Here is a 26,599-nt window from a genome sequence, read left to right as displayed (position 1 = left end):
TGGGTGGATTTTTGTCACCTTTTGCACGGATTCTATTTCCCCTCGTTTCCGGGATTGAAAGCGCACAGGCCGCTGGTTGTACCTTCACACACCACGGTGATGCGGGAGCCTTCTCTCTCTCTCTTGGTCTTGCGAGTCTTTCAGCCTCGCATCCACTCGAGCAGCAGAGCCGTCTGTCGTGCGAAGAAAGACACGTTTTCCGTTGCCGCACACTGCCACCTGAAGCAATCATTATAACACAGACGCGCAGACAGAAAAATGGTTGAGGAACAGCTCAACGAGGCGTTGACCCGGCGTCCATGATGAGTCATAGCTGTTTTGGAGGGACAGGGGAGGCCTACGCAATATTAGGAGGGTGGTCATAATGTTATGCCTGGTCGCTGTACGTCATTCTGTGAATGAGACCGGCTGCAAATCATTGTCTAAATTCACTCAGTGTGCTTGATTCTCATTTTCTATGAAACAAAATTACAAACACTATTGAAATTGGAGCCCCGAAGCGATGAAAGTTATTAAGTTTCTCTCTGTGTCTCATTGTTTTTTTCTTTTCCTCCCTGCGCTTTCTTTTAACGGTTCTTTTTTTAGTCGTGTGCTTAATTAATCGCTTGCGTCTTGGAGGAATTGAGTATGCTCAGGCACTTCAGGGAAACAACAAAGTGGGAAGTCCATCTATAATGAGTGAAGTCGTATCTTTATTTGACCAGATTGAGATAAGAAAACTGTTAACACTCAAAAAAAACAAAAAAAAAAACATGCAAATGGAGAAAGGCCTTTAGATACTCGCCCCTAAACTAAAAAAAAAAAAGGTATAATGGTGTAAAGAGCGGCATATAGTGCTCATTACGGGTTAAGGAACTCGGCTTTAATCCGCTTCACATTCCACTTATGATTGCATTTATTTCTAAGAATTGGAAAACGATGGGAAGATTGAATCACTCTCTCTGCCTATCTTGTCTAGATGAATCTGTCTTTTACTAGCTCCCCTGCGTGTAAGAATCCGTGTGCGTATGTGTGTGTGTGTGTGTCAAATGACCTATTGAAATCGTTGCAGTGCAATGTGCCTGTTACCACGGCAACACGGGCTTCTCCGTCTCTCTCAGTCTTTCTCTCTCTTTTTTTCTGGCTCTGCGACTCTCTCTCTCTCTCGTCTCCCCTCCCCTTTCACCCCCCCCCCCTCCGCGGGTCATGTGACCGTGCTGACGTCAGGCTGAAGAGGCAGGCAGCCAAGCAGGCAGGCAGGCAGGCAGTCAGAGGAGCGAGTTGGTTTGTGGGCTTTGAATAAACCTCCTGCTCAGACGAGGAGACCCAGGGAGTCTGTCAGCTCCGTTTCAGTCACTCAGCTCTCTCTTCTCCTTCGCCCCTCAGCTGGTCTCCTCCCTTCACTCTTTGTTTTTCTTCTCCTCTATTCTCTTGCTCTGTATTCGCCTGTTGCTTCTCCTCCTCCTCCTCCTCCTGCTGCTGCTGCTGCTGCTGCTGCCACAAACTTAGTCTAGAAAGAAAGTGCTGGGTGATGGACTGCTGAACGGCTCGTACGTCGCTACAAAGTGAGGTAAGCTTCCCGTGTTTTCTCTTTGTCTGAGTGTTACGAGCTTTTAGCGCACGATGCGGCGGTTGCTTCTGGAAGGATGTGCAAGTCAAGTTAAAGTTGGGTAAAGATGGCTGGCTTTTATTTCATGCGTTTCAGTCACAAACATGTGCAGAAGGGAAGTTGTGAATGAAAGTGTAAACGCCTCGTGTCACGTCTCCGTTTGGTTTATTTACGCTTCAGAGTTAAATTAATGCAGAAATGCAGCGTGATGTTTTGAGGGTTTCCCTGCTGAGGGTGTGCTCCTCTGGTTACTAGTTGCTTTCTTTTTACAGCAGCCAGATTCTGTTTTCAGACCTCATGCAGGAAGTGAGTGCACGAGAGAGACGAGAGAAAGGAAGGAGAGTGTGAACATTAGCGGGGCTGCTCCGTGATGTGTAGCTCCACATGGCTTTTTTCCTCCCAAAGCATTGCTAATGTCAGAGGCAGCAGTGTGGGCTGGAGCTGCTGGCTCTGTCTGCCAGAGAGTCAGAGGCAGGGAGGGAGGGAGGGGGCAGAGCAGCTGCCACCTGCCCCCCGTCAGAGGGGATGGGAAAGCCTCAGTGGTATGCGCTCGCTGTCTCAGGCTCAGTTTGGGATTTTGTTGTTTTTAGAAAACAAATCAATAACGGGGTTGAGATGAGGGAATTTTTTCCAAAGGAATTTTTTTTTTTTTTTTTATAGGAATTATCAAGTGTCTTGTTTTAGAATTGCCTCTCTTTTCCAAGCTCCTTGCCGCCCTAACACCCCTCCACCCCGCCCCCTGCATGCCTCAAACAAAAGCACGCCAGCTTGCATTTAGTCCAAATAGGGAGGAAAGAAAGGGGAAATGTGGATAACAAGTGGTTTGGATCCAGTCCCTACACTACTCCTCGTGCTCTGTCTCTCTGCTCCTCTTAAACTCCACTGTGAGACTTTATCGTGTCCTCTCCTCCTCAGCAGCGTGTCCCTCTTCCAACTCATTAAAGTGGACACCAGCCAATAGCACGTAACAGGTCTCTGCAGCTGTAATCGAAAGTATCCTCGTCCCAGATATTTACTGCGTCCATTTAATTAAACGATGACGGCTGTGCAGAAGATTAGGACACAAATTAGCATTTGCTGCGTTGATTTGATGGGATTTTCTTTCTGGCTTTATTTTGTAAGAGAGATTACTGTGACATAATACTATACAGTTTGAGGACAGGCTTTTTATATCCGCAAATAGCGTTATATCAGTTAGCTGCTTTTAGTTGGCTCGAGGCAGTAATTCCCGTTTTATCAGGATATTTTTTCCTTTACCGACCTCAGAAGCAGTCTGAAAGTAACACAGTTACCGATAGTCAACAGTTTGCGCAAGGTACAAATAATCTGTCTTTTTTTAAGTGTAGTGTCCATGTTAGAGGACGCCTCAGGGTGCATCTTTTAGAAATCTCGCCCTGAGATGAGCTGCGTCAACATCACAAGAGGCCGTTTGAGTTCAGAGGCAAGAAAGAAAAAAACCTTCTTTCCCATGTAGCAACATAAGACTTTGTGCACAAGCATATTGCCGTAGTTTTGTTTGTGTGGGTTTGCGTGCTGTGTGTGTTTTGGCTGCTAAATGACACGTAAAAAGACGACGAAAAACGAAAGACGAAATAAAGAGACTAGTTGGGCTGAAATTAAATCTGGAATCGATTTTTGCTTTTGTTAATCGTTCAGTGCACCCGGTTGTTTGAAAATGGTGTGTTAACTGTGTCTTTTGGTTAAAATTTCACGTGGGCTTCTCTTCTTTTGTTAAAAATTGCTAAATAATGCCCAAAAAGCCGCCTGATGTGCACTTTCCTGTACCATCGTGTCGCAAAAATGATCCACCAAACCATCCACTTTAAAAAAAAAAAAAAAAAAAAGCCAAATGTAATTTCTGCTTTGCTGCAAGGGGAAGGGGATTGCAGACAATATTGCATAGTTTTTCATCCACTTTGCTGTTATTAGCATTATACCTCTGCACGCAGATCATAGTGTGCACTGTGAGCTTGCAGCGTGCATCTGTGTGGTTGCAGGTGGGGTGGGTTACATGCATGCATATCCATATGTTTCTCTTATATATGCATGAATGTAAAAGTTACCTCTGTGTGAGTTTGTGTGCATATGTATGTGTGTGCATTTGTTTAAGTGGATACTGCATTGGGCTTTCATTGGTTTAAAGTTCTTGTATCTCAGAAAAAGTTGATTTGTTCCCCTTCTAGTGTTCTTGCAACCAAGCCTACACATGCACGGAGACATTTGAGTGATGTGTTATGCCCACATCCGTTCAAAAAAACCTGGAGAAGATGGTTTAATTCGGTTACAGCTGAACTATATGAACCAGACTTCTCTAACATCCTGTTTTGTACTTAAGGGAGTCTCATGTAACGCTGGTGGAAACTAACTTGAAGGCAGTTTATGTAACTGTTGATTTATGACCACAGGCAGAGAGGGAGACGGAAACAGAAAGGAATAGAAAGAAGGAGTTTAAGTGATATATTCTGCTATAAGACAAGAGACAGACACTTAGGGAGGCAGTCAAACATTTTTCCTCTCTGGATTCCTCTCGCTATGTTATCAGGTGAAAATGGCGGAGCATCTTCAAAACTTGGAAACCGAATCAAGGAATGTTTGGCTCTGTTTTTTTTTTTTTGTATTTAATTGTTCAGGGACAGACGTCGCTTAAGATGCCCCGCGCATCGTAACACATACTTCTTCCTTTAGAATTCCTTCATTGAATTTAACTCATCAGTTCCCTAGATAACTTAGTTGTCAAGAAAACCTCAAATATAGTATTGAAAGGTCTTGAAACACTGTATCTGTGATGGCCTCTGTCATGTTCTTCAAGGTATTGCGTGGATGTTTTTATTCTACATTCTCCAGAAATGTGAATACTCATGTACACACGGCATAAATCCTTAAAGACACCTGCTCATTTAAAGATCTTTAGAACCACTAATGGTCGAGAACCCCCCCAGAGTTTGTTAAATAGAAAGAAAATAAAGATTTATGGTATAATTCCCTAAGTTAAACGCAGCGTTTGGCTGTAATCTGAAGTGGAAACTGTGTGGGCCCACTCACATGCAGTAAATACCCACTTAGCAACAGAGCACCTCAATTCACTTCTCCTGGTGTCAAACACTGAGCGAAACCTTACTGGGTGCGGTAGCGTATATCTGACAATGTCCCCCAACAATCACACCGATCAGAGCAGAGGCTCTTTCTACATAAGCAGGTGCTGAAGAGTCACACTTGGCTGACGTGCGGACGTGTAGGTCACTGTGATTACCGCACAAAGGCGGCTGTGGCATTTTTCAGTTCTTTACGCCGTAAAGGTCAAGATGGACCAGGACGCTTACGAGACAATTATAGTTCTCTGCCGAGGTGTTGTGGCTTGTGTCTGTAGTTCAAGTGAAGTCTGCTTACTCATTGACTGCCAAAGCACCACCACACTAGATGGATGTGTCACACTTTTATTAGGTAGTATTATGTTTTTACTGTATGCTGCTACAAGCAGTAGCAGTACTGTAACTATTGAATATAAAACACAAAGTTCAGTTAGTTGACACGCTTTACGTCTTACAGCGTCTGCGCTTATAGCATCCTCACTATATGAAGATCTTCAGAGGGTGCATGTCAGCTGCCGGTGGAAACTGTGCCCCCACTGTACCACTAACACATGCTGAATTCATCCCTGACATTTAAAACATGTCACGTTTCATTTCAGTTTCTTTGCGGCACAAAACTCTGGATTTTATTGTTGCAGTTTTGTTTATCTGTGCATCAAGAAGGAGGCATTGTTACAACGCTGGCCCGTCTGAATAGAATGACTCCCAGCATTAATGAGGCCTTGTGGTCTGCGACTCTTCAGAGATTGTTGGAAGAGTTAAAAAATACATTCTGACAGATGACATTAGACATGCTAACGGAAATGTTTAACGAGTGCACTGCTCCGTGATGCGAGTCTTCAGAGTTTAATAGTGAGATTTATATGACCAGTGTATAAACAGATTAAAGAACTAACGTGTTGAACATTTAAGTTGGGCTTTATTGGAGATGGAGATGATTGCATCAGGTGTCCTGATCACTACACATCAAATAAGAGTATAAATAATTTTACGTTCCATCCCTTGAGAAAGTTATTCATCTGGGTGACAAACAAGCTGAGTAAGGGCTTGTAGACGAGACACATGTTCATGCTGGTGTCGAGGGACAGCTGGTCATCCGTGCTCTTTGTTCTTCTCCAATGGGCTTCTTTCTGAAGGGATCATAGGTCATTCAGCTGAAATGCAGCCCCAGTGGGGTGTGGAATGCTGTGAAGGATCGCCTTCGGCGAAAAGGTCCTACGTAAGGCAGTGGCTGCCGGGGCGTAGGTCACGCTTTAACAGATAGCCTTGGTCTATAAGCTCCCATCCATTGATGTAGAGGAACTATGGGAAACAGATGTTCTATTTTTACCACAAAGTGGAATTCACACGCACTGTCGTGTCAAGCTGGACGCAAGAGAGAAAAGACGGCGGCCTTTTTGTCTGAGCTGTCACATTCTGGAGAATAGTTGTCGGGGGGTTTACCGAGAATCTGTCTTTAAATAAAAGGAGGTTTCCTGCACTCTGCGAATCCAGTCATAAAAATGATCGTGTGTGTATGATGGAAAATCCTGATCTTACCTTGGTGTTTAACTCATCTGAATATGAGTCTGGTGACACCTCATTGGGATTTCGTTATGAGGCGCAGTTCAACCAATACAGACAAAATAATGTGTCTGCAATCGACTGCATGGACCTACAACCAATCAGAGCCACTTTTTTTTAAACAAAGAATAGGTTCTTTGGCTCTGTAAGTTCAATAATTTAATATTTCTGTCTGGTTTTAGTTGAATGTGTGGTTAACAGACTCAACATTCGTGCCACGATTGCGTGTAAAGGATGCGAACGGGAAGAAAAATTTCACAATAGATGTGGTCGCTCACTCGTTTATAATAATGATGATGGACTTTCAGAAGTCAGGGTCCGTGCTGTAGTGAAGACTTTCCTGGGTATGTTTGTCTATTTATTTATTTTTTTTTTGCTGTGTTATACAAACAAAGGGAAGGTGGATGCCATCCATGTGAGACTGCTTTAATTTATTGCTATGTCTCTGAGGTTTGTATTTAATATTGGAAAGGTGGAATAGAACATATTTTTGTGGTATTACTACAATAAAATAATGTGTTTTGCAAAGAAGTCAGCCTCCAGCGTGTCTGTCTGGGTTGATTTTGCAGACATCTGTAGTTACATCTGTACGGCACATGTAATAAACATAAAATTTGGGTTAATCTGTAATTTATTTTGGATACGCATGATAATTAATCAATGTTGAAATAATGATAAACACAGAACGCTATGTTCATGTTGCAGCAAACAAATGACAAATTCCTAATTTGTTCATTAAGTTGACTGCACGGTTTAGTCAAAACTATTCTTCTGATTTTCACTTTTCACATGAAGATCAGGGCCGCCTTTAAAGCATAGGAAATGAATTATTTCCCCCAAAACAGCGTTGCGCATGAAGGTGCGACAGTAAAGAGATGATGGCTCTCAGATACAAAGCTACTCAAAATTCCTCCCATCGCTTGATTGTCATTGAAGAATCAAGTGGATGCATCATCTGGCTGGAAATTCCCCTTTTTCTGAAGCTGTGCGTTTATTGTGAGCAGTCAGAAATGACGTCTCTTTCCCGTAGTAGGCCACGAAGAAGAAGAAGAAGAAGAGTCCTTTCTTGTTGTGTTTCAGCTCGGGTGCTTTCGTAGCAGCTGTTCACGAGACAGATAGAGACACTGTAAGCCCGCAAGATTAGCTTGTTATGAATATCTTTCCTGTACGTACAACAAATGCTATGTGAGGAGAACTGTCCTTCGCCGTGTGTGTGTGTTCGTTATCTACCCAATAACTTCCTCTGTCATTTTGTGATGGCACACAAGGACAGTGAGTGTGGTTTCTCGCACTGTCCCTGAAAAACCACGATTTACATAGTTCTCATACAATATAAATCTAGACATATGACATTCAATTCAGTTCAATGTTATCGAAGTTATGTAGCGTCAATAATAATACAAAACCTGGCCTGAAACCCCGGAGCAAACAATGAGAGGAGCGCACAACTGCATGATTAGTGATAGAGAAGGAGCTCAGTGCATCGTCCCCCTAGGCCTCAGTTCAGCTCAAACTATAAGCTTGATCAAAAAGGAAAGTCTTAAGACTAACCTTACAACCTTTATGACACTACGTTTAAGTTTTGGACACGGATATTTTATTACTGGAAACACGTGTTGGTCATTCAGGTGGTTTAGTTTGGGTTGGAGAACCCACGGGAGATAAATAACCAGAATAGATGTCCGTTACATAATTATATTTACTTATTCCCAAGTCAGTATTGAAATAAACTTGTCATTGTCATTGACTTGCCCACAGCGTGACATATAAGGGGAAAAACTGTGCAACAGTTATAGTATACAGGAATTTTTTGACACATAAATTTAAGTTTATTCACAAATGTCAATGAATGAGGTGTCATTGCCACATGTTCTCTGAATAACTAAGTGAACAAAATCCTCAAACGTGGACTGGTGGATAAAGGAAGGCTGATCTTAATTACGGTCAGATGGGAACTTGTTGCATTTTGAAAATTCGACGTCTTTTCTGATGGACAGAGATAATTGTGCGTGTGTGAATCAAGAAATCGTGATGTTGAAAATCTCTCCTCGGAGGCTCACAGTAAAATTCTCTAAATGTTGAAGTATTTACATCACTACATACCAGGTACAGTATATTCACTGACCTTAACTGAAGCCCGTCTGCTACACTAAAAAAAAAAAAAAAAAAGAAGAAGAAGAAAATAATTGATCGTTTTTGCAAACTTGAGTAAGAGACGAGTAGAACATGTGGAAAGAAGCCAGGGATGGAAAAGAAAATACACCACCTCCTAAAATCAACTTAGGAGGTCCATGGAGAGGTTTGCCAAAAAACGACATCATTTAACAAGAATGATCCATGAGTGGATATTCTTGTTTATCGGTAACAGCCCTATGATGAATGATTTTCTTTAGGTTTTTTTTTTTTACCGTACTTTCACACCTAAATGCAGTTTAATCTGCAACATACTCAAATTATTAAAAACAAAACAAAACACAAAAAAAATCTCATTAAATAAACAACATCCTTTTCGCTCACTTCACTTCTTGGCTCTGTGGCTCTTTAGTTCTTCAAAGCTATTACTTGACTGTTTATCATATTTCCTCATTGGCTTCTTTTTTTTTTTTCCTTTTCTTCTTCTCTCTCTCTCTCTCTGGAACAATATCACATGCTGCGTCTGCTACTTCTCTGTCAAACAAATAGCTGCTGTTATTGCTGCTCCCAGAGACATGAAACGTCACCGTGTGCGTAGGATTCTCAAGTAGAAAGCAGCTGCGTTTTCTTACCCTGCGACACATTAAATCAATGTTGTGCAGAATTAAGCTTTGATAACAGCAAAACTAATCCGTTGCCAACTCCAAAACTAATTATATTTTCGTATGTCAGTCACACAATCTCAGTTTGCTTGGTGGAATCCATTTAGGCCGACCGCCGGCCTATATATTCAGATGTCTTAACTCTTTCCCTGGGTTAATCCCGACCTCCGACCTCCGTGATGTAACTTCCCTTCTGTTTGTTATTTTCCGTGATGTTATATCCTGTTTCTATATTTTCCTTTGACCGCAGGAAGCAGAGCGAGCATTGTTGCATCCCCGGGGGCATTCTTCAATCAGAACCATCTACAGACTCGGTCTCTTGCTTGAGTCCTCGTTCCTTTTTTTCTTTGCCTCTCACTTTCTGCTCTGTCTCTCGCAACGCACACACTGTTAAACATGAGAGGCCTTGCCTTTACTCCTGTAACAAACATACAGTCTGCAGCTGCTCTATATAGTTGCTCAGCAAACAGCGTTTATCAGCTTCAGCTTTGGCACATTTTTACAAGCAGCCCACACACTCTTATTTATATATTTATTTATTTTTGTATTGCTAATGACAATTTGTATCAAGCAGGTGCGAATGAGTGGGAGGCTATTCTTCTTTTCTTTTCCTTTTTAATCATCCGTCATTATTTCTATGAAAGAAAATCATGTTGAAGTAGCACTTGCAGCGGTCGATATATAAAGATTTTTTTTTTAAATGTAGGTATTTTTGTGCCTCGTCTTTATTCTTGCAGCACTTGCAGCAGTCGATATATAAAGATTTTTTTTTTTAAATGTAGGTATTTTTGTGCCTCGTCTTTATTCTACCTGGAGTGTGAGATTGAAATTTACTTTGGCAGCCAATTAAAACAATATAATCGAGCACGTGTAAGTCCTACGCAGAATTGTCGAGTGATAAGTTAGCGATTATAACCATCAATGGTTGGCCTGGCAGGCTTTGGATTCCTTGGGGTTTGCAGGGCACCTTCAAAGCTCCTTTTAAGCTGCCACTGTGTAATATTTACCCAGTCTTGGACTCCGTTATGTTGGACTGTAGCTGGAATCTGGTGATACTCACCAGTCCAGCAGTCCCAACCAAATTAGCTGTCCATGCCCTCCCCACACATATTGGCTGTTCGTCAAACTAACCTTTGCGACTGGTCGAATAGTTGTGACTCATCAGAGAATCATCGGACATGGGCCTTCTGAGGGTGTCCTGTGGCGTCTAGCAACAGATTTGTTTTAGTTGGGGCCTTTGGGACCTATTTGTTGAGGGGAGGGGCCTCTTTGGATCAGGCTTGTTCAAGTGCATCCCACAGATACTTGATCAGGCATACCATTAGGGCCAAAAAAATTAATTATTGCCTTAATCCGACTTTAACTGGACAATTTAGGAGCATGTAAACACATTACTGTGACTAAAGTTCTCCTTATCAGATTAATACGCCCACATAATGCGATTGGAAGTCACGCTTAATCGGACTTTAACTGGACAACGTGTGTGCACATTGCCCAACAAGCATCGCGTTGGTGTATTACCCCGGAACAAAAACATCCAAGAAGGTTGGTTGCAGAAGAAGAAGGTAAACAGTGGTGCGTACATGGCGTATGAGATTAAAAAAAAGCTGTACTATGATCAATCTTGTTGACGCATTGAACGACTCTTGTCAATTATATGATGTAATGGGTTAACTGGAAAGGGGGCTGTATTAACCTGCTGAAAAGACATATATCGCCACCTAGTGTGGAGGAGGAGGACATGTTCCCGTCATTTATTCGTTGGAAACTGTAGTTTCACACTGCAACCTGCTAGAGATAACCATTGCTATGGGGTGGGGATGTTTGGTGGTACATGTTTAAGTAACATCCACACAAATGCCAGGTCCAAAACATTGAATTGTCACAAGGTGGTCAATGTGTTTCACTTCTCCTGTCAGTGGTTTTAATGTTGTGGCGTTAAATGACATTCTCAGACCTCTTTTTGTGTTTTTCTCGTCTTAAAATATGTCAGATTAGAACATTAAAACAAAAGTGAGTGATGTTTCAATAAGCTCAGGAATCTAGCTGGTTACAGACAGAACCAGCCTCTCTGAAGGATGTTTCCTAAAGATTAGAAAATAAAATCTCGGAGCAGCTGATATATAGTGAAAGAACTGATAGCCTAGCAACAGTCACTTAACGTTGTCTGGTAACGCCATAAAAGTAATTTTTAAGAATTCATGGCAGGAGATCGTGGAAACTTAGTCGCCACAATAACAGAGAAGCAGACTTCTATTCTGTTTACCCTGGTGGGACCCAAGAGTTAGTCCTTCAACCAATTAAGCAGTTCCAATGATCCAGTGCCAGGCAGACGGAGCGCTCCCACCAGGGCAACGCAGACAGGGAGCCAAACAAATTAGACATGACCTCAGAGTACAAGGCAGGGGTCATTTTCTGTTACACAAAGAGCTGGAGGAGGACAACAGATTCCACATGAGCATAGAACCCGGGCCGATTCTCATAGCGGCACACAAAAAATACCGGCTGGCTCTTTCCTAGCAGTCAAACGAAGTCAAATAAATGCTCAAAATTAGAGTTTAATACCTTTAACGTGGCCTTGTCATACGTTACACTGCATAACGTCTTTCCTCCTGAATCAATAGCCTCTATGTGCCTCCTCCTCCTTCCTCCCTCCTTCCTCCCTCCTCCTCCTCCTCCTCTTCCTCCTATCAGGTCTGTTACCATAGCAACCCGATGAAGGCTAAGGAGGCCATTTAAAAGTATAAGGGCTCAAAATAACGACTGTGGGCAGCGTTCGAGCTGAGCAGCTCGAGGCTGCCGAATCAATGCGACGTCTCCGGTGTGGTGTCGGCGTTTGAAAGGGGGGAAAGATCTCGCGCGGTGATGGTCAGCTTTATTCCAGAAGAGCCGGGAGGAGAGAGGGAGTCAGATCCTTGAAAAGTTGGACTCAGTCCAAGTAGTACAAAATCTAGTCTGCTCCCCTTTTGGGTTGCCCTCTATCCAGCTACTGTCTGGCCGTCTGCCAGCGCCTGGCGCCGTTTTTTTTTTTTTTTTACCACCTTGCCTCCTTGTGCCAGAGCATTGTCAGGACACATGCAGGGTAGAAGTTTATTCTTTCAGGAGCCAATTTTGCTACCAAACCATGATGCAGACTGGTTATAGATTAGAATTTTCTGATTTAGCATAGCAGTGTGATCGACTCCAAAAAACGGGTTCGCTTGAACTCGTGTGGCTTGAGTGATGAATTACGGTATTATTAAATGGTTTGAATTGTCTTAGGGTTTTCCTGTTGGGACAGGAAAAGAGAGAACAGAGGTGTGCCTCCTAAGGCCCAGTAGGAAGTAGCCAGTCATCCTCCATTCATCAGCATGTTCTTTCTTATTTTAATCTCTGTTTTTGTGTGCGACTTCGTGTCCTTCTCTGTCTCACCTCCCGTCTCCCAACCCTCTTGTTCCTACCGTTCATTGTTCTGGAGACTCGAGCTGCTGCCTCACACTAAGGAAAACCAAGTGTACGTCTTCCTGTAGCCTGGGAAACTTTCTCTCTCTTTTTTTTTTTTTTTTGTTATTCATATCCAGCTTTTTCTCTATAGTTTCTCTATAAACAGAACCCATTTCTTTCTATTGTTAGCAAACATTACTCACGAGGGATTTTGTCTCCAAAATTGCTTTCCATTGTGAATTTAACATCTCTGCTCAACAGACACGGGCTGCACACAGTATATTGGCTTGTAATATTTGGATTTCAAGGCAGTAAACAAATAAAAGCAAATGTTAAATTAGCACCCTGTTATACAAAAAATGCTCCAGGAAGTGCACAGAATAGCTCAAAAGTGAAGTGCTCCGTTTTCTGTATCATATATTGCCATTTATTTTTTATTGTAAGCAAACTCACCCCTTTTGACTTATGGTAAGTGTGTGCTTGCCTCATAGAGAGAGTAAAACAGAGACACAACCCTGCCACAGGATCAGGAGGACTTTGTTGGGAACACTTTTTAATCCATCTAAGACTTGAGTTATTTCCTCCGAGCAGTGCTAGAACCAGGAATACGCAGAGTTAACTCAAGTATCCCATGTTTGGTGTTCCTCCAAGGGGCCTATGTTTGTGCACGGCCAGGACAGAGGGCCTACTTCTACAAACACGCTGCCTATCTGGACTCCAGAGCTACTTCAGAGAGAAGTAGTTCGAATGGATAAAATAGTTTTGATACGATATTACACTGAAGATTCATCTGTGAGTAGTTTTTTTGTCGCCAGGCCCTTCAGAGCACATAGATGAATGATCAATGCTCAAGGGTCCGTCACATAAAAGTTTTATTAAACTCATAAAAACTGAACCTTCAAGTTTATTACCCCCAGGATTCCCTCAAATTCACAAAACCTTAACAGAAGTCACAACACACAATGGAAACTGTCAAACACTGAAATTTGTTGCAATTGACTGTATTTAAAAGAAGCTTTAAACACGTTTCGTCACATATTAGGTCTAAAAATGTGCAAAAGATTCAGCCCCTTTCGGTCGGGGATGTTTATCCCGAACGTTTTTGTAAAGTTCCCAGTGGTGGTGGCAGTCTCTTCCATTTCTTCGCTCTTGTTTACACTTCAAGCCCGACGTCATAAAATCCACTCATATCCTTTTACTGGCCTTTACTCGCTAAGATTCCTTCTCCACGGGAATCCTGGTGCAGCTAGACCTTAAGCCTTCTTTACTCTCTGCAACAGCTGCTGCTGCTGTGAGTCAGACAGTACGAGGATAGTTTGGATTAGCCGTGTGTTTGTGTGCGCTGCTTTTTTTTAATCTGTAATTTTTGTTAAAGTGTATTTCAAGATGGCTGGGCGACATACAAGTTTATTTGATTTCACGGCGTTCGCGAGATTGTTTCAGACACGGTGCAACTGCGTCACTGCGAGGTGTGGTCAAGACGGAAATGGTCCGTGTCGGTTGTTAAGGTGACCAGATGTCCCCGATTTCTGGGGACAGCCCCCTTTTTCCATCACCTGTCCCCCCGGCTATAGCTGTCCCTGAAAGTGTCCCCATATTTATCTTTATGACTAACAAAAAAAAAAAAATGTTGCACACACACTACAGTTATTACGGTAGCCAGTCACGCAGCTGTTCACATTACAGACATATCAGTTTAAATATGAATAAGTGCGTCATAATTGTCTCCGTTTCTTAATTTCATCTTGATAACATTTAATTTATTTATTTATTTTTATCTCAGAGCCATCTCTGGATTTCCACATCAGCAGGCAGCGCTAACACGGGGCCGTGCAAACATGTTTTACTACTAGTGTGGGATAATTCTACAATATTTACTCATCATCACGGTAAAATAGTCCATCCTCAGTCAATCTATTGCATTAATTCCTCTCTCAACCAGTAAAAAATGTTGTGAACATGTGATTATGCATTAAAAAAAAAGAAAAATACCGTGATACGTAGTCATTTTGAAAAATACTGTGCATTTTTTTGGTTATACCTACCAGGCTTAGGCTCTACAGTACTGAATATGTCTAGGTACAGAACAGTCATGCACAGTTTAAGATGCAAACTAGGTATGTCCTGATTAAGTTTTTATCTTGCTCACTTTGACACTGATATCAGCTGATCCTGTCAGGTGTCTGTATATCTTAGCTTATGAGACCTGTGTTATGTCTCAGTTATTATCATAATTAATATTATTATTATTAGCATTTGAGTCTTTTTTTTTTTACATTTCTGAATTTGTACAACTGCCGATCACAGTCGACTGCTTGCTACTCACCTCACATCGCTCCTGCACCCACACAACCACCCATACACCTACACGGGCAGAGATGCACACAGACCGCAGTCACTGATTTCATGTGTTTTATTGAGAATTTCGTGTGTGTGTGTGTGTGTGTGTGTGTGCGCAGCGCTCTCAGCCAGAAAGCTCATCAATGGCTGTGAGATTTTGCCGAATGTTACTATGGTAACTGCAGTGAAATTGCTTCATAAAAGACAACTGGTCATGTGTAGGTTGAAATAAAAAACTGAGCTGTATGGAAATGAGGCACAAGCTGCACAGGGAGAAAGAAAGATGTGGAATTTACGAATGACAAAATGAAAAAATAATAGAAAGAAAAACTGCGATTGAGGAGGAGAATGAGTGTGAATGAGTTTAAACCGATCAAAAGAGAATTAAATAATGAGGCGTGTCGTTTTCCAGCTACAGTTTCTCCCCCGTTCACTGCTCCAGCCTCCTTGCCTCTCTCCCATCATCCTCATAAATGTATTCATACGGCGCTGACACCATCGCAGCCTTTCATCCTGGAGAGGCCTTGTGTTTTACATAAAAATTGCTTTGTCCACAGAGGAAGCTTAACTGGTGTTCGCGTGTGTGCGTGTTCGTGTGTGTTTGCGTGAAGTGGTTTGGCCGTTATAATCAGAACGTGAATCCGAACCGTGGGACCAGCTCTGCAAAAAAGACCCCATTTGAATCTGAATCGCTATCTGCTCGATTTGAATGATAAGGTGAGTTGAAGCGGCGTTCAAAGGGACGTGCAGATGGCCGTGTGAGAGGACGGTGTAGCTGGAGAAGCGACAGAAGCTCGTGTCTGTTCGTCAGATGAGCGCCACTGCGGCGGCATGTCCTCGCCATCATAGAAAAGTGTGTTATTATAAACCTGCAGTCACCCACACGAACCCACTGCAGCTATTAATAAAGTTTCTTTTAGTTTCTTGAGTGGTTGGAACGTACAGCAGCAGCGTTATTCATGATCATTTTATTAATAATTAACAATGAAAGTATGTCTGAGCTTTAATTGAGGTAATGTTAACTCCAGCTGGTTTAAAACACCCTTTGGTGACCTTCGTGTCAATCATGTTTACACAGCAACTCTGACACAGCATTTCAGTTTTCAGATTCAAGTCTTTTCTTTGACTTAACCTCCTGAGACCCGGCGTCCTCATATGGGGACACTTTTGTCTGCCATGTACTGGTAGCGAAGGGTCAATACACTTGTTTGTTTATTCTTATTAACTTTTCTAGTTTGATATGAAAAACAAATTTACAAGCATTTGTTTGATGACGTTGGGATTTTATCGTTTCCAGTTCTGCCTTTGCATTAAAATAATTTATATATAGTTTTGTATTTTGGTGCACAGTGATGACTTAAATTGTACATAATTAGTTTTTCAAAAACTACTTCCAGTTCAAAGTTTTTAGGTTCTACTAATGCCAAAAGATCTTAATTTTATTTAAAAGAAATTAACATGCATTCCAAACAAATGCTAATAAAGGTTAAAACTAGACAAACGTTTTATTTCATTTTATTTATTTACTGTTTGGTTTTATCCTGACTGTGTAGTGCACTGTTGTTTAGCAGCTCTGTTATAATGCGACATATTTACAACAGTATTCTTCTGTATTGTTGTCAATCGATGTGCACTGTCCCTTCCCAAATAAAATGAATTCAGTTCTATTTTAACAGCTTACAGAGCCACCGTACATGCAAACGTCCTCATTCATACATGCTGCCAGTCTGTCTTGCTTTTGACGCCTTCCTTCTCAGGAATGTACGTGCATATATTTTGTTTTCCTTGCATTACATTTAACAAGTTGGAAAGGCATAAAACCAATCATTCCATTTGGTCTCTCATGTCAAGGTTTTGCAGTAAATGAAAAAAAAAAGTATACGTTGGATTCAGTTTGTCTGATTTCTGGTTAGCTTGTGTGCTAGTTTTTATTTTCAATCAGTATGTTTTCACCTGTGGTGTAAAATTACCTAAATCCATTCAGAATTGCTCATCCACACAATGTATATATCCTGCACAGTGGATGTCCTGTCGGTTAGAAAACGATTGTGTTGTTAGCACAGCATGGTAACAGCTGCAGCTCTTGTTGAAAGAGATAGATGAGCCATTTAAATGTATTCCTTGCACGTTTTGATCTAAATTACTCACACACGGTGGTTCTTTCTGCAACAACATCCGCGTAGCTTCAGCGTGTCAAGAGTCTTTGAGCTGTTAACCCATCTCACTGCTCTGGCCTGGTGTAGATTTCGGTTCCCACCCCCGGCCGAATGCAAAAAAAAAAATGTTTTAAAAAAATGCAGCTTTCCAGCTCTGTTGACATTCGGAACAGCGCGGCGAAGCGTGCAGCAGCTTTCGAGAGGCAAAGAAACGCGTCCTGTCACTCAGCGGTGCCCACTCGTTTTAATGTCAGCTGCTGTCAGTCTACGGTTTACTCATGTTCTCGTTCACTTTGACATTTATTTTCTCCTCCGTAACCAACCCGCGAAATAAAACCTAAAGTCTAAACAGTCCAGAACTGATCAGAAGAGAACTAGAAGTCAACGTTCGTGTCATCACACGAGTGCAGCAGCGTCTTGTGTTGTTCGGCTGAGCGTGTTACCAGGAGCGGCAGAGCGGTTTCATGGCTGTGATTGTGTAAAGGAGTGTGTGTGTGTGTAAGCACAAACCTACAGATGCAGGCTGGAAATAGAGTGTATCATAACAGGTGGCAGGGCGCAGTGGGTCAGTAATTACAGCTTGGGTACGTTTCCATGAAGACTGTGATAGAGCAACGGATGGGGGTCACATCAATGGACTCCCATTAGATGAAGAGGTTGGCGACGGACACGGAGGTGTAATCACTCCCAGGGTCTTTTTTTTTTTTTTTTTTGTGGCAGCACCTTTGAGATGAGTCACTACAGTAACTGGCATTAAGTCTTGAGTTTCTTAAATGTTTTCCACCAAACCCTCAATTGTTCAGTTGTTCACTCGCTACTAAAGGACAAAGAACATCAATCAAAACATACGCAGATCAAGCATAACATTAAAACCAGTTTTCTGCTGGGAAACCTTTGCACTTGGCATTTGTGTGAATGTTACTTAGACTTGTAACATCCACTTTGTCCAGACCAGGCAACCCCCCAGACACAATACAGACACAAAACACCGCAATGACAACTTCAATTTTATAAGTGAATGGTGTCGACAGATTGATGCAGAGGTGGGGTTACTACTTTACTGTTTCTTATTCTGCACAAGCAGATGCTGGAGGTTCTGTCAGTCTCGTGTTACAACAACTACAGTATACACTCATTTGCCACTTTATTAGGTACACCTGTTCATTTGCTTGTTAACACCAATAGCTAATCAGCCAATCACGTGGCTGCAATTCAATGCATTAATTCATGTGGAGGTGATGAAGAAAACTTGCTGAAGTTCAAACCGAGCATTAGAATGGGGAAGAAAGGGGATTTAAGTGACTTTAAACGTGGTATGGTTGCTGGTGCCAGACGGGCTGGTCTGAGTTTTTTAGAAACTGCTGATCTACTGGGATTTTCTCACACAGCCATCTCTAGAGTTTACAGAGAACGAAAAAGAGGAAATATCCAGTGAGCGGCAGTTGCGTGGACGAAAATGCCTTCGTTGATGTGAGAGGTCAGAGGAGAACGGGCAGACTGGTTGGAGATGATAGAAAGGGAACAGTAACTCAAATAACCACTGGTTACAACCAAGGAATGCAGAATACCATCTCTGAACGTGCAACACGTGGAACCTTGAAGGGGATAGGAAACTGAGACTACAGTTGGCACAGGCTCACCAAAGGACAATAGAAGATTGGAAAAAACCTCTGAGGAATGTTTCCAACAGCTTGTTGAAAGCATGCCACGAAGAATTAATGCAGCTCTGAAGGCGAAAGGGGTCCAAGCTTTAACTGGCGAGGTGTACCTAATAAAGTGGCCAGTGGGTGTATGTTTGTTGCTATTACGTTTAAAAAAAAGTTGTAGTTTGAACTGTTTTTTTCAACAGCTGCTGCATAAATTGTTAGGGCCTGTGCCTCATAGCCTCATTTATTAAGTTCTGTCATGTGGGTAAAATTTATCCAGTTTTGATTCACAACCAAACGCACTGAAAATCGGTGGCATTCTCATCAGCTGTTCTAAGATTGGCAGCGCTGTAAATTATTAACATGCCAGAATCCCCAGTGGGCTCGTCTTTGTGAGCTTGCGGATTTAGCTCAAAGTGCCGCCGTGTTCAAGAGCAGCCAGCTGCTGGCGTTCCTGTAAACTCAAAAGAGCCACGATATTTACGAATATAAACTCCTTAAATCTAGATGTCTGACCAGGTTAGAAAAAAACACAGCAAACACGCCCGATGTTGGAATTAATAAGCATCTGTCGTACAGAGAGGAATCGCTTCAGTGAGGGGACAGTCCCTCGTAGCGCTGCGTTCACTTGACTTCTCCTCTGCTAACAGGTGGCCTAGTGCAGCGCACCCTCAGTGAACTCCAGTCTCCAGGTTTCTCGCTGATAAACGTGCAGCCTGTTAAATTTTACTTATCTAACGCCGCGTTATCTCCACATCCCACATTTTCAGTGCGCCACTGTTCCCGGTAACCCTCGATTGTGATTCTTTCCCATCCAATCGCCAGAAGGGTTTTTATCAAGTTGTTGACGACACGAGAAGTTGAGGCTGTTCAGTCGTGCCTGGCCGGTTATTTGACTGTGAATTAGAGCATGGCTGCAGCTCATACTTTTCCATCGGGTTCTTCGGGTAGATAATTCTGCAGTCTGATATGTTATCTCTCCTCAAATACCCTTGCTTACATTGTGGGATTTTTCTGCACCGTGGCAGCTTTGGTTTGACTTTTTTATTTATTTATTTATGTGTTTATTTCTGTCAACGTGAGCCCTCATAGTCGACCGAGAACTGACGAATTACTTGCTTAGTAGGATGTGCAAAACAAAACGTACAGCCGTTCTTATTCATCTCATACGGCTTCCTACGGTTCAGTTACATTCATGGTGGTTTTGAGGACACAAGTGACTCATTTCCTGAGAGTGAAGGCCAAGCCGAGGCTAACAGTACGCGGCGCAGAGCTGAATGCATACTGTACACAGACTCCCTCGGCCTAAACACCTCAACTAGAAAAGCATCTTGGAGGGGGGGGGGTAGAGATTACTGCTGCATATGTTGTGATAATCTTTTTTAGCCCGAGTAATTTAATTATAGCGCGTACATATATGGCGCACTCACTCACATACGCACTCACAGTATGATTAATGACAGAACAATCTCACTGAGACCAGGAGCAGGCACTTCCTGTTTGTGTCTACAAAAAGGGCAGATACAAAAAAAACAACAACAAAAAAAAAACAGACTCTTCGCTGTGTCTCTTGTCACCGTTTCCACGTCTTATTATTGACTCTCCGGGACAATACAAAAAAATAAACAAGAAACAAGAGGCCATTAAAAATAATCGTAGACAGTGCACGTTTAAAATAGCCAGTACATCCTAATCTAACTGAATGAACTTTCAAAACTTGAGAGTTATTTGGAAAAGACAACTTTAAACTAAAGAGTAGAAACCACCTTCAGTGAACCTGAACAGCGTCTCTTCATCCTTTTTAAATATTACATGACACGTGTTTCAAACAACATGATGAAAGTAATAAATATTTCTGTTTATTCAGATTAACTACGAGAGTCACAACAGATCTGTGAAACATTTGTGGTCAAACAAAAAGAATATAATCAATACACGAATGAATGTCTGTTCCTTGAGATGTTTTACGACCATAATATCCAGGTCAGCAGTCGTTTAATGACTCATGTTCGTGAGCATGGCGACGACTTTTATTGTCACAAGGAATAAAACTGTCCCCTGTCCACATGCGTGGAGGCGACGGCTAATTGTGGTGCTGTTTTTGAGTAAATGTCATACGTCTCTAAATATGTACATTTAAACTGAATGCAAACAGGGATTTTAAAGCTTTATCCGGTTCATAAAGATCTGCACAACAAACACTGATAGGCCAGTTCCAGGAAGAGCAGAAAGAAATTGTTTCTCAAATGACGTTTGTTGAGCGGCGCGACTTGACACATCACTTGACTGTACCACCTTTTCCTTCCTGTGCATCTAAGCCCGGTGTAGAGAGCGCGTAGGGATTTTATAGAGTAATTAAACCTGTGTCGAGCATATGGCGCCGTGTGTGCTTAAAGTACACAGGGCTGTTTTCGTGGAAAGTTCCATTCGATTGTAAAAATAAAAATAAATAAATAAATAAATAAATAATGAGGGGAAAAAAGGGAGTGAAGATTCCAGTCGAGATAAATGTAAAAGTCAAGGGGTTGCTTACATTTTTTTGTACCTCAACAAAACCACTCAAGGACAGAACAGCTGGGTCTGGTGGTTGTTTGGCTGACGCATTGCTTGGATCGAGGCATCAAAACAAAACACTTTCTGAACTCCTCTTTCAAAGTAAAGTGGAATTTAATAGGTGTACTATAACACAAAATATGTTTTTCCGATATCCGCTTGCACAACAAAGTGGTAACGCCTTCAAACCTTAAATAAAGCACACGATGGCGTTTGCCTGTTATTTGTTCCCCGCCTGGTGATGGACACCATTGGCGGAGCTAAACTGACCACGGAGATGCGTATAAATGGACATGTTTGGTTTGTTGAACCAGAGCTACTTGCTGTAAACTGTAAAAAATGTGCACATCACACTCAGTTATATTAAGAGGCATCCGTCAGTCTAATCTGCACGACTCTTGGAAATCCACGAGCTCTAGGAAATGGAGAGAAATGACTCGTAGATCATCAGATCTAGAACGAAAGTTCATAAAAGTCAAAGCCAGTCAACAAGTTAAGAGCTCAGAAATCACATTCTCTATATCTGTTGTCTTAGCTGCAGGAAAGAAACTGTGAAAAGATTTTTTACAGATTTTTTTATCTTTTTTATGCTTATACAATATTTTTAAAATTCTCAAAAGGGATTTGTCGACCACCTGCGCCAGCTGTTTCCCTTTTCAACTCTAAAAACTCTAAATTCAGATCAAACTGATCAGTTGTACTGTGTTTTTTTTTACCAATTATTGAACATCCATAAAAATGTTACTGTCTTAACACAGATACAGTTCAAAACTATGCACCGTCTTAATAAAATCCAGGTCTCTGAGGATCGTAGCTAACGCTGCACTCACAATACTGTGTAGGACAAAGTATGTGTATGGAAAAAATATTCTATACACAAATTTTAAAAAAAAATGGATCGATCTGTTTTTTTTTTTGTTTTTTTTTAAGGCGCTTCAGGTACAACTAGCATGTTTGTGTGAGAGCACACAGTAGGCTGCATAGATAAACATCGATGAATGATTCATGCACAACTTCAAAAAAAATAATAAATAAAAAAATAAAAGGCATGCACTGAATTTATTTTTTATTCCGATTTGTACCTAGCTGTAATCTTCTGGAAATTATTTGGTGACACAACAGCACATATATTCAGAATAATGAACGATTAATTCCATAATGTATTTACATGATAGACAACTGTTTGCTCAAATGCTGTAAATTAGATTTTTTTTGTCTGGAAAAGTTTTGCAATTTCAAACATGTGAGAACCCTGCATTCAATCTGTTGTGATTCCAAAGCAATAAACATTTTACACACATGCACGACGTCTAAAGCCCGAAACTTCTCACTGTGTCTTCCAGCTGTAAGCCGAGTGATTGACAGGACCACCAGACATGGGGAAGCAGAACAGCAAGCTCCGTCCCGAGGTGATGCAGGACCTGCTGGAGAGCACCGACTTCACCGAGCACGAGATCCAAGAGTGGTACAAGGGCTTCCTCAGGGACTGCCCCAGCGGGAACCTCTCCATGGAGGAGTTCAAGAAGATCTACGGCAACTTCTTCCCCTACGGGGACGCCTCCAAGTTCGCCGAGCACGTCTTCCGCACATTCGACGCCAACGGCGACGGGACGATAGATTTCCGGGAGTTTATCATCGCGCTGAGCGTGACGTCGCGTGGCAAGCTGGAGCAGAAGCTGAAATGGGCCTTCAGTATGTACGACCTGGACGGGAATGGGTACATCAGCAAATCCGAGATGCTGGAGATTGTACAGGTGAGTCTTTGTATGGGAATCCTACATGTAGAGCAGGTTATGTATGAGAAAAGTTTCCAGCGAAAAATAATCACACTACAGAGAAAAGTATCTGTGTTACGCGAGCAATTGAAGTCAGGCGACGCACAGACGCGTGCACTCCAACTGTGACACTGCCCAGGCCAGTTATTGTTAAACAGTTTTATTAACAGAGCAGCCACTGTATCCATAACACACTCTTTATGAGACTAGGGAAAACACTGCTGGCATTTTAAGAATAGCAGGACACACATCTCTGTTTCAGGTTGAGAGGAAGTTCAGAAAGACGTAGGGGGCTGGATGTGCCGCTTCCTAACTTACGATTTCTAGGAGATGTGTCATGTAGGACCTACATTTCCTGCCAGCTTTGAAATGACAGCACACTTACAAGATGCATTTAGATTGACTGGAAACATACCCCTGTACTGCCAAGGAGAACAGCTTTGGAAAAACAGGGATCCATTCGGGTCAGCATTGACTCCTACCTTCAGCCTAATTTAGAAACATTTGCTTTTCTGTTCGCTCCACACCTTTTACAGGAACAAATGGCTCTGCAGCTTAACCTAATCCGTGTCTGCTGAATCACCTTCTGTTCGCTATTGTTGTCTGGCTTTTAGCTTTGACATGATAATGTCATGTCGGATCACGTTTTTATCTAGTGCAGCATATTTGGTTAAGAAATATAAAAGAAAAAGAAAGGGATGTGTTAAAAGGCCTGCGTGCTGCGAACACATGTTGGTATCCATTAGGACGAGGAAGACAAATGTCAGCTAAATTGAGCGGACTTTTCACGTTAAAGGATGTTTTTTAATGCTGTGAGGGAAGCCACAGCTCACCTTTAAGAACTAAAGAAAAAAAAAACACAAGGAAGAAAGGGGAGGGGGTGGCATTTCCTGCACAAAAGCTCTTCATGTAAACAGACCGTTGAGCACATCAGCACACAAACTCTGTATATACAGCATTTGCAGTTCTTTAATTATTTATTTTTCTATTTTTTTCCTGCCGTCTTTCCATAACAGCAGCTTAATGCTCCCCGTTTAATTTAGTTTACTCTGATTCTCTGTCTTGATGAGCAGACCTCTCATTGTGTCTTTAGTCTAGAAGTCGCGTTTGAAACCGGACGTCTGCGTGATGTATGTGAGGGCAGGAAGATGCATGAGGAAAAAAAACAATGGAGTAGGTAAAGGTGGAGTAGAAGATGAGAAGACAAGATTATTTTTCAGAAGAAGCCAGAAGGAAAACTGATAAATACCCGATGCAAGTCCTGCACAAGTGCCAAAAGCTGCAGTTCCTCAAACGACCACTTGAGGCATGCTTCAAAAGTGAGTCAGGTCCCATAGACCTCCTTCTCTGTATAGAAAATAACTAAAGATGTGTGGGTGCAGTCACAGGGACCTGCCCACGTCATCTCCAGGCCCGCTCCGTCCGTCCTCCTCCAAGTGCGAGTACAATCACCGTTAATGCATAGGCGCTAATCAATCCCATTTCTCTAATTAATTTCCAAGAGCCAACTCCAGGAAAACAGGAATCTGCACTTCTGCTTCACATGTGCTCACCTGTCACCACTTCAAGGTTAGATTAAGCCTTCCTACCTCGAGGCCGTCGTGATTCAGCCTTCAATCTGTCACCTCTTCCTACAGCCTGACAACATGAATCCCTCTGCCCACCTTCCATTAAAAGGTGGCACTGTTCGCGAGGACGAGGGAGAGAACAGAAAGCGGTGACTCAGACGGTTGTCACCGGTTGTTAGCGGGGCACGTCAGTTCAAGTGAACAAGAGGAGGAGAGTTCTTGAAGGAATGGGTGTCAGTGCATGTACTGTTTCTGCTAGCTGTTAATTAGCTGCAGTTTGTTGATCACTGGGAAATGTCTTCCTCCGTCCACCAGGCACGCAAAACATATTAATTGTGGTTTCTGACTCTTTCATTGCAGCAGGAGTCCTACTCATTAAATTAGAAGATGTCATTCCTTGATTTAGAAAAAAAAGCCCAGGGCCATTTCAATTTCCCTCTCTGTCTCAGACACGTACACACAACTGCCTTTACCCTCCTGCCCCCATTGCATTTGCCCGGATGACTTTCCAGGTTCAAAGCCGCCCGCCTCTGCAGAGAGAAAACAAGCTTGAGAGAAAAGTAACTGTTGAAGTTTAAAGCGAGGACCGCGCTCCAAGTCTTTAATCTGTCTCAAAGTCTTGTGATCGCTGTTACTGCTCTCAGGGCTATCAAAGAGCAAATTTGGCAGGTGACTCTCATAAATCCATTTCATTTTCCTCTGCGTCTGTGATGGTTGCAGGCCAACCCACGCGTCCTTCCACTAAAATGCCTACCGACTCTCCCTGGCTCTCTTTAGGGACGCCGCGATGTCAGCATGTGCTTTTATATGAGTGAAAAATGGCGCTGAATTGCAGAGTAATTGATGCAAATGTTAGTATTATAATAATCTAATATAATAATAAGCTGCAAATGGGGAACTATAGCATTTATGTCAAAGCACAGCTGTGAGGAAACACAACGGCCTCAGAGCTATTTCAGCTATTTCTGTAGATTACTGTACTTATACTATGTTCACACTATAAGCAACAAAGATCCAGCGACATTATTGCTGCTCAACCTCTCAACGTTGAGGGCTTCCTTTGAAAATGGCTGAATTTATTCAGTGATGTTCGACCCAAAAAATACTTTATTCAAGCCTCAAGTCTCTGTCGTGTGCCTGGTGTTCATACAGCTTTTAAAGGAGCTCTTCTTTTAGCCATCTTCACCAACCTCTACCAACCCCTGGTTGCATTTTGTGTAAAAGTGCATGCAGTTCCTCATCCACACGGAGAAACCACTCGTGTTCTTCCCCCGAAGGACCAGGCCATTCCTCCAGTATTTTTTTCTCCAACTTTGTTTATTGAACAGGATTTTGTTTTTTTGTTTTTTTCTCCATACAGACAAGCAACGATAGCAAATAATTATATAGCTACACATCAAATGTCCTCATGTCCCTTCCCGCCCCGTGATCAAACCTCTTTCAGATTATATACACTCAAAAAACAACGATAAAGAAGAATAATAACTTACAACAACAACTTAAAAAAGGGAGGGGGCTGCGGTTGCTGCTACAGAAAAATATAGCATGTACAGAGAAGCGTAAACATCCTCTACAGCTGGAGATGTATCAGAAGAGTTTACCACTGCTAAAAATGGGCCCTTCGTATGTCTTGAAATGTCTCCGGTTGACATTTCTCTGAAGTGAACCCGTGAGCGAGAACCTTAGTCAGAGTTAGAGAGCACGTCTTTTATCCAGTAAGATCATGTCTCTCCAATCAAACAAGATTAGCCTCCAGGCTAGCAAAGTAGAAAATGCCAATACTTGCTTCACTGCCATGGATAAGGTACTTTGGAGAGTAGTCCCTATAAGCACCTCCCAATTTAGGACAAGACCAAAACATATGAGTGTCCACACCTATTGCAAGCACCACTAACAGAAGAATGGATTCTGGCTAGTTTAGCGTTCGTATAATGTGTTTATTCCTCCAGCGCCTTCCTCAATTCACACTCTTCGCCACTGTGACGTGGAGCTGCAGCTCACTCCAACCAGCTAATGCTCTCTCCTGCGGAGAGTGTGTAAATGCTGGTGATGCTCATAATTAGCCTTGCTGTGGGAGTAATTGAATGGGATGGCTAACAGCCA

General features: G+C 42.2%; 1 protein-coding gene across 3 annotated transcripts in view; it reads left to right on the top strand.

Moving 5' to 3' along the window:
* The window catches only part of LOC125016132 (neurocalcin-delta A), a 61,451-nt gene that overhangs the window by 25,173 nt on the left and 9,679 nt on the right, over window positions 1-26,599 (top strand). For 2 of the 3 annotated variants that reach the window (XM_047598350.1, XM_047598349.1), the window contains one exon: window positions 22,497-22,907. In XM_047598350.1, coding sequence (XP_047454306.1) covers window positions 22,530-22,907 — 378 coding nt within the window. In that variant the 5' untranslated portion in view covers window positions 22,497-22,529. Of the gene's footprint in view, window positions 1-1,206; window positions 1,550-22,496; window positions 22,908-26,599 lie in introns of those variants that run through there. The other variant, XM_047598348.1, reaches the window with a different exon arrangement.

Source organism: Mugil cephalus, chromosome 11 (assembly GCF_022458985.1).
Source record: "Mugil cephalus isolate CIBA_MC_2020 chromosome 11, CIBA_Mcephalus_1.1, whole genome shotgun sequence".
NCBI lineage: Eukaryota > Metazoa > Chordata > Actinopteri > Mugiliformes > Mugilidae > Mugil > Mugil cephalus.
Note: the sequence above shows the minus strand (reverse complement) of the source record. Positions and strands in the feature narration are given on the sequence as shown.